Source organism: Falco punctatus, assembly GCF_963210335.1.
Source record: "Falco punctatus genome assembly, chromosome: 16".
Taxonomy (NCBI): Eukaryota; Metazoa; Chordata; class Aves; order Falconiformes; family Falconidae; genus Falco; species Falco punctatus.
In genome coordinates, this window is record NC_137596.1 from 1,333,610 (window position 1) to 1,348,353 (window position 14,744).

The window sequence follows — 14,744 nt, forward strand, 5'->3', positions numbered from 1 at the left end:
TGATGTGCTGTATTTATTTGGCTTGTGCTCTATCATCCCGCAGGGCTTGGAGCAGGGGCAAGGACATCGTGAGGGGCTGGGATGCCAAGTGCTAGATCAACAGCACTTTTCCTGCTTCAAAACCCTCCGCATCTTTTCTTCTCTACCCTGCAGAGGAAGCAGTCAAAGACTTCCTTGCTCTGATCTCTGACGAAGCACTCCCCTCCTGCAGAAGCTGCAGCAGCTCAGCAAAAGCAGCAAACAGCTTTGGCTCAGGATGGCCCAAGCCCAGTTTCAAGCAAATCTTCATTCGCAATCTGCTGCATGGGCAACAAGGTCGGGAGCCTGCAAAATCCAGCCTTTCACACCAGGGGAAAGCGGCTAGAGCTGCACTCGGGAAGGGGACCCCCTGGAAACCCACCGTGCCCCAACCTTTCATCACAAGCATTTGGTTGTGCGGGACTCCCAGGATCCCAGGTCTCGTCCACCCGAAGGGCTGCCTGCCAGCATCTCCCCAGCAGCACCAGGAGCACCCAGCAGTGCCCCAGCCATGGGGGCACATGGACCAAAGCAGCCAGCCCTCGTCTCACCCCTGCCTGCCCTGCGCCGCTTCCCGGGAGCACCTGCGGCCACAGGGCGCTCGCACCTCGCCGCTCACAGGCATTTTATTTACTTGTTGTAGTCCCTTTTTTTCAGTGTGTGTGCATGCGTGTGCAAGATTGTCTCCAACGTGACTCTGCATTATCAGGGCTATAATGAGTCCTTGTTAAAGTGGATTTGATGGAATAATTATATTCCAAAAAAACCTGCGGGAAAGTGCTCTCCCCTCTTAAAGGGCAGGATCATCAAACGTTCTCGCCACATTATTTGCAGTCACACCTTCTGCTGCATCTGCTCCTTTTAAAATCTCTAACTCCAATCTGATCTGAATATATAAATCTGAATTATCACAGCAAAAGGAGATGTGCTCACACCTTTTTTTATCTGTTGCCATGGCGATTAGATAAAATTCACGCCAAGTCTCTGGGGAAGGATGAAATGATTTCAGACAGAATCTCACCCCACTTGGTGAGAATAACGCCTGGAGCTACTTCCCTCTGTAACAGGTCTGGGCACATGTCGCAGCCAGAGAGGGTGGCAAGGGGTGGGGGAGAAACCAGGACACCTTTAGAGATCTCGGGATCGACAGGGGAAAAGGTTCTGCAGCACCCCTAGATAGGCTAGGGTAGGACAATGCTCAAATAAATCACATCAGGCTGCTCCACGCTGCAAGTCAACCCATCTCAGGCAGAAGCTACAAAATTTAATTGAAAAGGCCAATTCTGCGCCAGCCTTTTGCCCAATGGTCACAGCTTTTGTCTCAGAGCTGCACACACCAGGAGGGAGCAGGACAGGAGACAGCAGCAACCCAGGCTCCCTCCTCTCCTGGGAGAAGCAGCAGGTCACAGCCACCAGCCCCACTGCAGGTGACACCCAGGACAGGACAACAGGCTGGCCCCGTGCCTGCCACGCTCGGACCCGCAGGCTGCTTGCTCCCAGGCACCTCACTTGAAACCAGCTGGGGTTATTCCACATTCAAGCAAAACCAAATAAAAATGCTAACAGCCAGCAACAATCCTCAGGAACTTATCTCCTGTTCCCAAACCATCTCAATGAAGACAAACACATAAACAAGGGTTGCCTTTCGCCTGGCCATGTTTATTCCGTCCCAGCTTCCAGCTTTTTGCTAGTAACATGAGACTGATGTCCCCCAGAACAAGCCTATTGATACGAGGACAATGCTGAATTATCCAGGTCCTGGCTTTTCTGCCCCTTGGATCGTCCCTCCACATCCCCTGGCACGCAGCACCCCGGCGGGGAGGGAACGCTGCATCCATAAATCCTCGCCTGGTGTTCAATTGCTGGTAGCCTCCCACCGCGTCCCTAGACTCACCACGTCTCGAGATGGATTGCAGTGGAATTTGTGTACGCTTACACTTTCTGCTATTTTAGAGAAAAATGTAACGGGTGGCAGATGTTGCAAGGTACAGCAGAGGAGAGCGTACATCTTCAGGGCGGACAGCCACATTTAACCACAAGAAAGCTACTGCAGTTTTATTTCCCACGTCACTGAAGGGTGGCTGAGATAAGTTTAAGAATCCCCTAAACAGCCTTGGGCACTACAGAGGATGGGACAGAAAGGGTGATTCAGGTCAAATCAAGCTCATAGCTGAACCACTGCAAACAGATTAGCTTAGATATTTTCAAAACTCCTAAAAGGCTACAGTTCAATCAAGAACATACACAAAAACGTATCTAAAACTTCACAGAACTCATTTTTTTTTCAGTTCCACCCTTCTGGCAAGCTTTATGTTTTGCTTTCCAGAGAAAAGATTTTGTGGATATTCAGTGACTAAGTAAGTACATCCAAGTTTCTGCAGCCCTCAAAGGATATGTGTTAGGGTTGCTGAGAAAAACAGCACCCTTAGAAATGCCTGTACCTTGAAAAGTGCTGTATTTAGGTTTTTTCCAACACAATCTATCGAGTACATGACATGGAAGCACCAAATAGCAGCCTAGCTCTGGGCTTGCCAGCCCAGGAATGCTTATCGCCTCCAAAACATTGCTCTTCTGTGCTGCCCTTGCGAGTCACAGGCTACACAAGGTGGGATGAAAAACGCCATCAGCTTTCCCTCACAGCTGATGCAATGCCATTACACCCGTGAGGATGCCACTTTTGTTCTCCAGGGACACCACGGAGAGCCAACCTCAGCAACATTAGGCCCACACACCCAAGCGACATCCCACATCCCAGCCCAGCACACGACCTCCCAAGGCAAATCCCACCATGCTCTCGGGATGCGCCAGAGCAGACATGCATCGATGGCCAAAGGACTGGAGCCCAACGACAGCAGGCAACCACCCTCAGGCCTGTCCTCCCCACCCAGCACGGTGCTCCTGATAGCACAACGGGCACCAGCCTGGTCTGGTGCCGTGTCTGTGCCACGAAGGGCGAAGCTGGATGCGTTTCCATCACTGAGCCAGCTGGGGAACGGCTTGGGTCTAAGTGCACAGACACGCACGTGCTCACAGGGCTGCAGAAGCCAAGCAGTGCTTGAACGCACGCATGTAGCCACAGAGGAGGGGCTGACAATCACTCAAAAATCCACTCTTTCTAGTGTCTCAAGTAGCTCTCCACATCACCACGTGCTTTTGTAAACCGCAGCTGGACACACGCTCCACGAGCACCCGCACACGTGGGATCCACACTAGCATGACTGCGACATCCCAGTTCTGCAGGGCCTGCTGACACCGAGCTACAGCCGTGCAATGCCCAAAGAGAGGATGAGTCCGTGCCATGAACTGCCATTTCTGTGCCACAACAGCCAGACCACGGTGACTAAAGCAGCTTCAGTCACACATGCAACAGAGTTCCTCTGTGGCAAATCAAAGCCATGCGAGCGCCTGCGAGACTCTTCATGTTAGCCAGCCTGGTGACAGTACTTTCAAAAAAAAAAAAAAAAAAAAACCACCAAAACACACACCCACTGTTCACCACACTGAGTTCTTAAACTGGTTCGTTGCAAGAGTTAATCCCTCTTTCCTTACAGAAAAGGGAGAGGGGTCTGCAAAACATGCTGCTCAGCTGCAGCCCTCCTACCCTTCTCCCGTTACTCCCCACAAATACATATCAAAATTCATCAACAGCAACAGAGTTTGAAGTCACAGCCTGTGTGCCAAGTGCAGTCTTACACACAGCGCCCGGTCCTGTAAGCACCACAGCTTTGCTCCCAGTCAGCACCAGCCTACATTAAATGCCACAGTCCTGCAAGCGGTGCTGCATGTTTGCGACAAGGCTGAGAACGAAAGGCAAGATCGATTTTGATGTGAGCACCAGCAAAGCAAATGGGTTTTTGAAAACCCTATAATTTCTCTGCAACCCTTGACTTCACTAAACACACATTTTTAGACTGCAGCACAGTTAGGTAGGCATTACACCAAAATGAGCTGCACTAATGATGATTTATGTGCAGGATAACCTTCCATAAAGAATTTATCTGTGATTTCAGGGTAAGTTACAGTGTTGCCAAGTTAACCAAATCATGTAACTCGCCACCCAAACCCCCTCCTGCAGCAGGGCCGCACAGGCACAGAGCACTGCCCTGCAACTGCTTGGAGACCTCTCCCAATGCAAACCCAGCAGGTGCTCCTGAAAAGACACACTTGCCTGGGACTTGGACAGAAGAAAGCCAGGCAGAGGCACCCTGTGTAAGGGGAACACTCCTGGGCTGGCGAAAGCAGCAGCAGCCCAAGCAACGCGCATGGCATGCCCGATGCTCCCTGCACCATGCAGGATGCTGCACCTGCATCCCACCGCGCCAGCCCATCCCTGGCAGCAGGGCATCGCAGGGACCTGCGTGATGATGGAGGGTTTCATTCAGGCACCTCCACGGGGAAGCAGGCGGCTCTCCAGCAGGGCTCTCTGCTGGCAAGGCACCTCCAGCAAGCGCTGCTGATGCCAGTCTGGCCCCACCAAGGTCCTTCACCCACCAGCAAACTGCCATCAGAAGAGCAGCAAGGCTTGTCTGAAAAGACACATCGCAAAGGTCCAGCAGCAGCGGTTGGGAGCCCTGTAATCCTAATTAAGGACAAAAAGAACCCAAGAAAGCGCACAAAAGGGCCACCCAGGCCACATATGGCCAGAGTGAGCTGAGCTCACGAGAACAGCAGCCCCCAGGGAAATGCTCACCCCAGCTGTTTCTGAGATACAAAATATTTTGGTTTGGCAGGGGTAAAACCAGGGATGCTAAGGAAAGCAGCATTTGCTGTGAAAATAGTCACTTGAAAAGAGTTTTCTGCCACAGAGCGGTGTGGATGGAGACTTTTTTCCCCACTCCTGCATGCTAGAACTGTTCATCCCCTGCTGCACCAAGCCTTGCCAGGCAGATGCGCAGCCTTCCACAGGATGCACCTAGGGGAAAGTTTCGGGAAAAGCAGTGAGTTTGGCACACTAAAGTCAGGAGAGAACGCCACGTTACACAGCCAGCTGTAAATACAGCTTGGATGTTCTTCTGAAGGAGCTGCGGTACTTCCAGAAACCTTTTCTTTTTGCAGGCTGACTGGAGGAGAGCTGTGTCGGCACAATTGTAAGATCATACAATTCAGAAAGCATATCTGCGGCTGAATGGAGCTATTAGGCCTCAGCACCACTTTTCAGCATTTCTCAGCCTTCACACCGTTCACTCTGAACAGCAGGGACCCCCTTGTCCTCTCCTCATCTTCCTTGCTCAGAATTAGGACTGAAGCAGAGGTTCACCAGAGGTCAAGACAAGACCACGGTTTTGGTAACAGCAAAGCCAGTTTTAGCTCTAACAGAGGCGCAATAAGGAAATAAGCTTCAGGCAGATACTATATTTGTAATCCAACGGCAAAACATGTTTGCTTGTGTTGACTCTGCACTGTAACACAATTTATATGTTCTGTCTTTAGGGTAATTATTGCTTTAGAATGTTAAAATCGTTCCACTCTAATTAAATCATCATTAAAAAATCCACTGCCACAGCAAACTTGAGAATAAGTCTGGTTAAGATCACGCAAGTGCACGAATGCTTAGTTGATAAACTTGCTGCCGAGCAAACCAGCCACGCTCTGCAAACAAGGTGCATGGGCACTGCTCTGCTACATCCTGAAGAACCCTGTGTGGCGTGAGCAGCCGCTGCCCACCAGCAAGTGCCACTGGAGCTGGCACAGCACCCCCCAAGGAACAAACACCGCTGCTGCTCGGGCTGGTGGACCTCGCCGCGCCCCGCTTGCCAAACAGCACAAGCGCAGAGTGGGCAGAGCATCACCACCCAAGCATCTCACTGCCCCAGGAGGTGGGCGTCACAGACTCCTTGGTCCCATCCACAGCAGACAAATCCACCTTGGACTCACTTGTTCATGCAGACACAACTGTTTCCTGGGGCTGCACTGAGCAGAGAAGGGCTGGCAAAGCTGTGGTGCCAGCCTGCGCCCTACCAAAGGGTGCCATGCTTTTTCCAAACACCAGCTGGCCTCCAGGTAAGCCGCCCCAAACACACTTTTAAACTGCTCTCTTAGATCACCCGGAGGTTTCTCACCCACCAAAATGAAACAGACGTTTCCACCTTATTCCAAAACACTCTGAAGTGCCAGAAGCTCCTTACACAGGCTCGTGCCCAAGGAAGACATTTGTAAGCAAAAGTCTCCCTTTCTGGGCAAAAGGCTGCTGCAGGCGCAGGCTGGCTGCTGATCAACGCAAGCTCATCACTCTGAACGCCCATCCAGGGAAGCCCACACTCCCGAGGCAAAGAGTTTCACATCGCATTTCATCCCAAGACTGTCAGAAAGGGGTCAGGGCTGGGGAGGGGGGGCTCTGCAGACTCGGGTCCCGACCACGAGAAGACAGCTGGCTCGCAGCCCCGGCGCTGCAAACCGTGACAGGCCCCATGCCAGCCTCAGTCGGGAGGGGTGCCCAGCTCCCCTGCCACACAGGGGGCTGCAGGCAGCCCCTGCCCGTGCATCACAGCCCTGGGGGGCATCACTCTGCTTCCCATTGCCTGCCCCCAAGGGCACAGGTCACGCTGAGTCAGCAGATGAGCTGTGCTCAGGAGGCACGGGCGAGAGCCTCCAGAGCCCTCAGGAGAACCTGTCACCCCCCTCCAGGTGAAGCACTTTGGTCCATAAGCCCCTTAAGAAAGAAACATCCCTGCAAGAGGGATTAGAGCAAATCGCCTCTCATGCTTGGTCAGCGGCTGCCCCAGCAGGCACAAGGCTCAGGCCCTGCTCCCGGTGGCATCTGCTCCCCACAACACTGCCAGCGCAGCAACACTGAGCCCTGGAGGAGCTTTGGGACTTGCTGACCTGTGAGCAAATACCAAGCACAGAGCATTCACTTTGGGCAAAATCCTTTAATTCTCTCTGGATCCTCCTGGGGAAAACAGTATTGATTGCTTTACTACTAGCTTACACATGCTGTGATGGGCAGCCAGTGCTGCCATCAATACCAACTCCAAGAAGGGAGCCAAAAGGTCACCCCAGGACATGGGACTGGCCCTACACAGTGCCCAGCACCTGCCCACAGCCCCTGCACTGCTTCAAAGCCTGTGACAAGCCAGGAGGGCACAGGAGCCAGCGCCCGCAGCACCAGCACGGCTTGGCAAGCAGTTTGCCAGATTGCTCTCCCCTCATGCTGAGCTGCACGGACGTGCCTGGTAGACCGTGTCCCATCAATGCCACCTCTCCTCCCTCTGCCCCAGGGGACTGGCTGGGGGAAGACCCCAGTTTCAGAGGCTCCCTGCTCCCACAGGAACCCAGGGTGCCCTGCACCTGCCAAAAACACGTGTGGAACGACCCTGGGACAAACCCAGAGCTGCAACATCCCTGCACAGGTGGGGGCTGCTGTCCCTCCTGCAGCCCCCTTCCCCACAGATCAGTCAGCACCGAGTGGGACATGTCCCAGGCTACAAGGCAGGCACATGAGATGACGGGTGCCAGCAGCTTCCAGGTGCCAGCACAGGGAAGGGGCACATGATGCCGTTTTTACTGAGTTTTTTTCCCCACAGCTGAATCAGTTGTGAAAACTTGCTGGAATAGTTACTGGCGCACCACCCTGACAACATGAAAACCAGCTCTGCCTGCAGAAGTCAGGACACAGACAGCAAGGACAGGCTCTTTTTCTGCTCTCCGAGCCCCAGCTGCCAGGTACCCGACGCTCACAGGCACGCAGGTGAAGCCAGGACGGGGACACCAAAGATCCGTGAGCCCAGAGATACACAAAGTACCAGCCACAGCACCAAGGAGACCCTGAACACACCTGCTCACACCACCAGCATTTTCCAGTACAAAGCCGCAAGACTGTCATCAATAAAAGCCTTTGCTTGGACTGCACAGGCACCGACAATAAGCGAGAAAAAAAGATCCTCCATGACAGGGAGTCTCACCCATGGCAAAGCAGGTCACTTTTTCCAAGAGAACAGTGGGTCCTCTCTTACCTGGGATGATAGAAACGGTGTCTTTCTCCCAGGACACAACACTAACGTATTCCTGCACTGAAGAGGGGATGAGGCACTTGAAAACAGCCACGTTTCCACGCATCGACCTTTGGTCCTCCACCCGAACGGTGTACGGTTCCCTGAAAACTGTAGAGAAAAGCAGATGGTTGGTAGCATGACAGTGCTGGAGAAAAACACACTTCCTTTTGCTTTAATCCCACGTTTCCCAAACAAACCAACCCACCCAGCAACAAACTGCTTCCATCCAAAACACTTGGCCCATCTTCCCGGGGAAGAAAGTGGCTCTCCTCGGGAGACCGTAGCTCTGGGCTTGGCAGGCAGGGGGTGGTCTGGCCCAGCTCCTGCTGCTGGGACCCTGCGATGGTCCCCAGCATCACCCAAACTTGTCACCAAAGCAAGCTGCTGACTTTGTAGCCAGCAAAACTGCTAAGGCAGGGGTTTGCAGCACCCCAATTTCAGTACAGGGACCACGGGCATTTCGTAGCTGTAACGTTCAACCTGCCACCTCGGGGAGTAATCATGTCACTGCTGGGTGCATGCTGAAAATACAGCTGGGAGGCACCTGGGAGACACACCACCCTCCTAAACCCACCAGAGGAATATTTAGGGAAGCATATGACAAATTTCCAAGGCATGACACAGTGGGAGCCATGAGCTGTCCCCACCACGCACCCTGTTCCTCAGGGAGATGCACATCCCTTTGACAGCTCCACTCTGCTCCCTGGACCAGTGACAAGGAACTCCCCAGTGCCACAACCCTCCAGTGGCACTCACTAGGTAAGGTGGATCCACCCCAGCCTCTTCAAAAAGACAAAAAGATGTCACCATGCCCAGCAACACATGCAGGCACCATAAACTCCTAAAGTTCAAGTATAAAATGCAGTGAGTGCAGGTGCCTCCTTACTGTGATGATAATTGTGCCCTGTAGGACGTGGGCACCTAAGCATCACTATCATGAGACATGCATTCACTTCATCATTTAAAAACAGCCCTTGGCCAGAACAGAAGCAGCTCAACGAATCTCCCAAGACAGAACTCAAAAAGCAGCCCCAAAAGGAAGGTGTTTTCCCCGAGTGGAAAGCACCTGCCGGCAATGCATCACGTGTTGCACAAACAAGCAAGCAGCAAGAGGCTGACAGTATTTCCACCCTGGATTCCCAAGCTTTCAGGGCATGCTGCTCTGCTGCAAAAGCGGGGGGACAGACCCAGGGGCACATGCCAGGCTGCACACCCCCAGGTGTGTGGTGACACTTGCCAGCAGGATCCGCACACCAGCTGCCTGGTAGAGGAGACCAGCAGCAGCAATAAGGTATTAAGTTCCGAGCTGCAGAGGGCTGGCTCACCCTCACCTGCCCGCAGCTCAGCCACCCCCCGGCGGGCAGAGCCCCCCTGCCCCAAGGGGGTGCGGGGAAGAGGGCTCGGAGTGACCCCTGGCTGGCTCTGGTTACCCACCCGGTGCCCCGGTGGGGAGGACGAGGGTCTGTACCGCGAGGGCACAGGGAGAAGCCTACCATGGAAAGGCACTCCAGAGCCAAAGCAGATTAGCTAGCAAAAGCTTCCTTAATCACATGGAGCAGGAGGTTTATTCACGGGCTTTAGAGGCCAGCGGGGACCACGAAGAGCATCCAGCCTGGCCTCCTGCACACTCACTGCCACTGCCCAGCCCACAGCAGACCTCGTCCACCGGCACCCACACTCGCCCCCACGGCTGGCCCAGCAGCTCTGACCCACACCAGCCTCCACAGCCTGGGCTTCTGGCCTTTGGGAATAATTCCCACAAGGGTAATGTACAGCCACAACTAGCACAATTTCCATTGGCTAGAGAGATTTGCTCCATGTGCTCACCAACAAATTTTCCAAAGCTTCCAGAGATTTTTCCAATTCCTCATATTTTCAACTGCATTTTACTCATTTGCTTTCTTTGTACAGCTTTAATTGGCTTCCCTCGGTGCATTGCCATTACAAAGCACTGGGGAGTGACTGGGATGCAAGATGACCAGGAGGAAACAGAAGTAGGGGAATGTTTCACAACCATTTCCAAGTGCCATAAAGCCGAAGCACTTTGAGCTGCCACAGCTGGTGCCATCGTGGTGGCCCTCGGAGCCCTGCGTGTGGGCCCCCACTATGTTGTACTCACGCCTCCTGCTAATTGCACCTGCTAATGTGACAGGGAACGCTGTGCTCCCAGCTGAATTCCCACTGGCAGCAGGCGTGCATTCAACCCAGTATTGAGAGAGGGGGGTGAAAGCCAGGACACAGCTCTGCTACTGGCTTGCTATGATCCCAAGGAAGAAGAGTGAAGCAAAGGCTGCCTGCCCAGCAAGGACCAATGCAGCACATCCAGAGCAGCTCTCCGGACAGCCGGAGCAGCCATCCTTGCTGCTCAAGCCCTGGGCACCCGCAGCCCCCAGCACCCCTTGCCAGGGAGGTCTGCAGAACTCCGCAGTCTCAAGCTATGTCAAGCCCAGGGTCACCAGCGCCAGAGGGGCCACAATCATCCACTCAAACACAAGCCACCCCCATGCAGGCAATTGCCCAGGGCCAGCTGGGGTGCCACAGGGGCTACTCAACCTGCTGCACCCACCCCGGGTTGCCAGCCAGCACCAGCTGGCCACAGCGCTCACCACTGCCCAGTACGAGGAGGGCACCAGCTCCACGCTGCACGTCGCGTTTACTACACCCTATCTGCCCCTGTCCCTCCTCCACCGAGCTGTGGTTTATAGGTAACCTGATAACGCTGGTAAATAATTCACTCTGCGGAAGGGGGTTAATACCAATTTACTCTGCAGTACAAGGTATTAAAATAAAAAACCCTGTAGTCACTTCTGTCATGTTCCCTCTGCTAGCCCCACTTTTAATAGGTTACATAATGAAGCCATTCCTGGGCTATTAGCCCTCCTCAGCCTGGTCAATAATTTACTATAATGGCTTTTGGAATCAGCTCTTTGCTTTTTTTTTTCTTAATAAGCCTTGGCATGCTGGGGCTGGATGCTATAGTAGGAACAGACAAGCTCGAGGAGGGCTGTGGGACACAGTGGGGGTCTCTCCACCAAGGACAGATGTGGTTCGGCTCCTCCCACAGTCATGAAACCCCCCAATGCATGGTTGGGTGCAATAATATCTGTTCAAAGGGAGAGGATCTCTCCTGCTGCAAGGCTGCAGCCACACCACAGCCTCCGGGCACTTGGTGGAGACCCCCAAGCTGCACATCCTTTCCCTGCTGGTCACCCCAGCCCTCTCCCAGCCGGTAACAGGCCGGTGCAGAACTGCGGAGGTGCAGAACCAGTGGTTAACTACAGCAGGATGCTGTTTTGCAAACAGGTACTGGCAAGCCTGCTTACCCAGCACCCTGTCCTTCTCCCTGCTCTCCATCTGTGCAGCATCCACCAGTTCCCTCACAACAGGCCAATGCAGCAGCCCTGGTTCTGTGCTCTGCTCCCTGGGCAGCAGCACCATGCAGCAGGGCTGCCAGACCAACCCACGGTGCAGGCAATGCAGCACGGCACAGCAGCCCTTGCAAGGCAGCAGGCACTGGGTCCCGCTGCTCCATGCAGGATTGCCTGGTCCCATCCCCATTCAGAACAGCCTGGCTCTGCAAGTGGGACAGCAGCGGTGCTGTCCCAATGGTCAGCGTTCCTGGTCCATGCCAGGGAGGCAGAGCAAGCGAGGTGAGCTCATCAGGCCAAGCAGCAAGGCAAGGAGATGACTGGAGAAAAGCCAGCACCTCGTCCAAACCCCAGCACCCACAAAGCTCCTACCTGCTTTAACACGGATATTTGGGCTCCTGATTTTGCCAGCCGAGTTCTCCGCGGTGCAGAAGTAGTCGTTGTCGTGGATAAAGCTATTGAAGGCTGATGGCGAGAAGGGGTAGAGCTGCAAAGTCCCATTGGCATGGACATGCCGGATGTGGGGCACATCGTAGATGTCGTCACCTGTGGCCAGGTACCACCGAAGGACAGCGCTGGGTGACCCTGCTGCCGGGCAGGGGATCACCACCCCCACTGTGCTGGAGAAGGTGACCTGCTGGATAGAGTCGTTCACAAAGTAGAGGCTGGTTCCAACATCTTCAGCATGTGCTGCAGAGAAAGCAGAGGCCACAACGGCAAAGGGTTACTGCAGAAATCGCCAATCCCCACCAGCACAGAGAGCACCCCTGAGCCCAGCCCCCGGCCCCACACGCAGCAAAGGAGCATCAGCGCATAGGCTGGAAGCATAAAGGCCACCTTCACAGGCCAGCGCTCTTGCTGGCAGCATGGATCAGGGATCACAGGCACCTAAGCAGGACAACTAGGGGCTGTGCAAGCAAGGAAGGGTACCCAGGGTGTCCCCTCCAAGGCCCCCCCAGGTGGCCGTATGCACCCAGGTGGCGCTGAGCACACAGTCCCACCATGCCTCAGCACCCACAGACCTGAGGACACCCATGTGCAACGATGACAAACCAAGCTGAAGAAACCAACACCATTTCTCCTGCAAAGCACAACATCCCCCAGCCTGGAGCAGCAGCCAGGCAGCATACCCCTGCCTCATTGCTCCCCCAGCACAGCCCTGGCCAGCCTGCACCTGCAGAAGCCCATCAGTGCCAACACCCTCAGTGCAAGCCCCCCCCAAGCAGGGCAGAGATCTTCCCAGCTGCCTCTAAACCCCAGGAGAGGGGCCTGAAAATGGGGTTCAGTGCTGCTCCCCTCTCCCAGAGGGGAAGCCCAGTCCCATCCTGCCCTAAGCCTGAGCTGCAACCAGTGCCGGTCATCCTTCCACCACCCAGCAAAGACTGAGACACCCAGGGTTCATGGGCACAGTCTGGGCAGAGCTTGCAGCCGCTTGGATGGCCAGGGGCAGCTCTCCAGGGCACCGCAGAAAAGCACTTTCCTTCTTCAAAATGAGGGAAGGGACCTCCTCACCCAACTCCTCCAGCCTCTCCTTCCCACTCTGCAGGACCACGAGCTCCCCCTTCTCAACCAAAGCCAGCAAGATTGGCTATAAATAAGGATGAGGAGGCCCCCAGTCACTTAGATCCGTTTTCTTTTTTTAGTCGCACTCTTTCCAAGTGGGCGGAAGGACAGGGATATAGAAAGCGGCCCTCGGCGGGTGTATTAATAGCTCTGGCTGAGAACACCGCTCGTGGTGCCGCAGAGCCAATAAGCAGATCACTACCGTGCCGCCGGTTCAAAACGAGTCACGGGGGACACTCTGTGACCTCAATTCCTTAACTTGGGGAGGAGGGGACAGGAGCAGGAAGGGAGAAGGAAAGCCTCATCCATACAGATAGCCTTGCCTCGGCTCTGAGGGTGAGCGCACCGCGGCTGCTCACCTGAGGAAAGGCTGGTTGGGTGTCACTGGCCACAACCACTCACATCTCCCTGCAAAGCTTCCTCCAGCGCCCAGCGGTGAGCACACGCCTCTCCTGCCTTGGTGCTGTGCCACCAGCCTGCTCCACACCGTCCTCAACCTGGTCAAGATGGGAAACTCCAAAGCACCTCACCCCTTCCCAGAGCAGAGTCCTCTCCATCCTTCTCCCAGCTGGACGTACAACCTCATTGCCTCTTTCAGCACCCATGAAATCAGAGGCGAGAGCATCTGGTTCTTGCTCTCTGCGTATTCTGCACTGAAGCATCACCTAAAATGACAAAGTTTCCTCCTTTGCCTACACAGAGCCCTGCTGTCCCCCATCAGGGGCACTGCCCAGCCAAGCCACCTGTGCAGCAGACTAGCTGACTAGCAAGGTCCAGCACTGCCACCGCAAGAAACAACAGATTTACAGGTGGAGAAAGCACCTCCATATCTCCACACACATCAGTTCCCTGTGTCCATGCACAGGTAGAAGTAGACAAAGCCATTTATTTTTCCCTCCCTCAGTGACAAGCACCAGAAGGACGGACCAGGGGAGGAAAGCGCTCCAGCCGAACCTCCTGCACAGCAGCGCCAGGCTTTGCAGAGCTACGGGGCCACACGGCCCTGCAGATGTCATTTTGTGACATCTCCAGCCTGGTTTGTAGTCATGAATCAGCATTTCCCTTCATCAGAACAGCATGGTGCTTCTCCCAAATACATGAAAGAGAAAAACGCACATTTACAGGCAGAGGAAGGAAAACAAAGCACGCGGCAGCAGCAGTGTGCTATTTGTGGTAAAGCCTGTCGCTCGAGCAAAGCAGAAGATGGCTGGAGCGAGGGCACATGGTATGCAAGGTGCACAGCAAAAGCCACCCTTTGCCCATCCTCCAGCTTTGGATCAGGAACATTTCACTGTGCTCAGCACCCCGCCATCCACCCAGCTCTGCCCCAGGCCCCATCCAGCATCTCCACCCCAGATCCCAGACCACAGCTTGAGAAGGCTTCTGCCGTAATAAAGATCATAGAGCATCCATGGCCTGGCAAGGAAGTATCTTTTTGCCAGGCAGCACCCAGGAAGGTTTAGAGCTGGACGGGTGAGGAGTGGAAAAAACCCTCATAAACAAAAAAAATCGTATTACCCATAAAGCTTTTTCAGGTCAAAGGGGGAAACGGATTTTTAATAGAAAATGGAAGTTATGGGATTGGCAATAGTTATGTGACAGACGCATAGAGTTAAATCCATATAATCTCCTTTACCATTTAGCATTGAGCACCATCCTAATTCCATGTTTCATAAAACTGTCTCCAAATCACTGAGAGAGATTAAAAATTTAGAAATAGCACTGCAATATTTTTAAACCAGAAATCACTGCTCACATCTGGTCAGATGTCCTGACCCTAACCTAAATATCGAGGGCATTAATT

At 54.0% G+C, this 14,744-nt stretch overlaps 1 protein-coding gene across 1 annotated transcript in view; it reads right to left on the reverse strand.

Moving 5' to 3' along the window:
- Positions 1-14,744, reverse strand: part of DSCAML1 (DS cell adhesion molecule like 1) — a 113,774-nt gene that overhangs the window by 93,150 nt on the left and 5,880 nt on the right. The window contains exons 2-3 of the mRNA XM_080366777.1: positions 11,750-12,067; positions 7,971-8,117 (exon numbers count right to left, since the gene is read on the reverse strand). Coding sequence (XP_080222903.1) covers positions 7,971-8,117; positions 11,750-12,067 — 465 coding nt within the window. The remainder of the gene's footprint in view (positions 1-7,970; positions 8,118-11,749; positions 12,068-14,744) is intronic.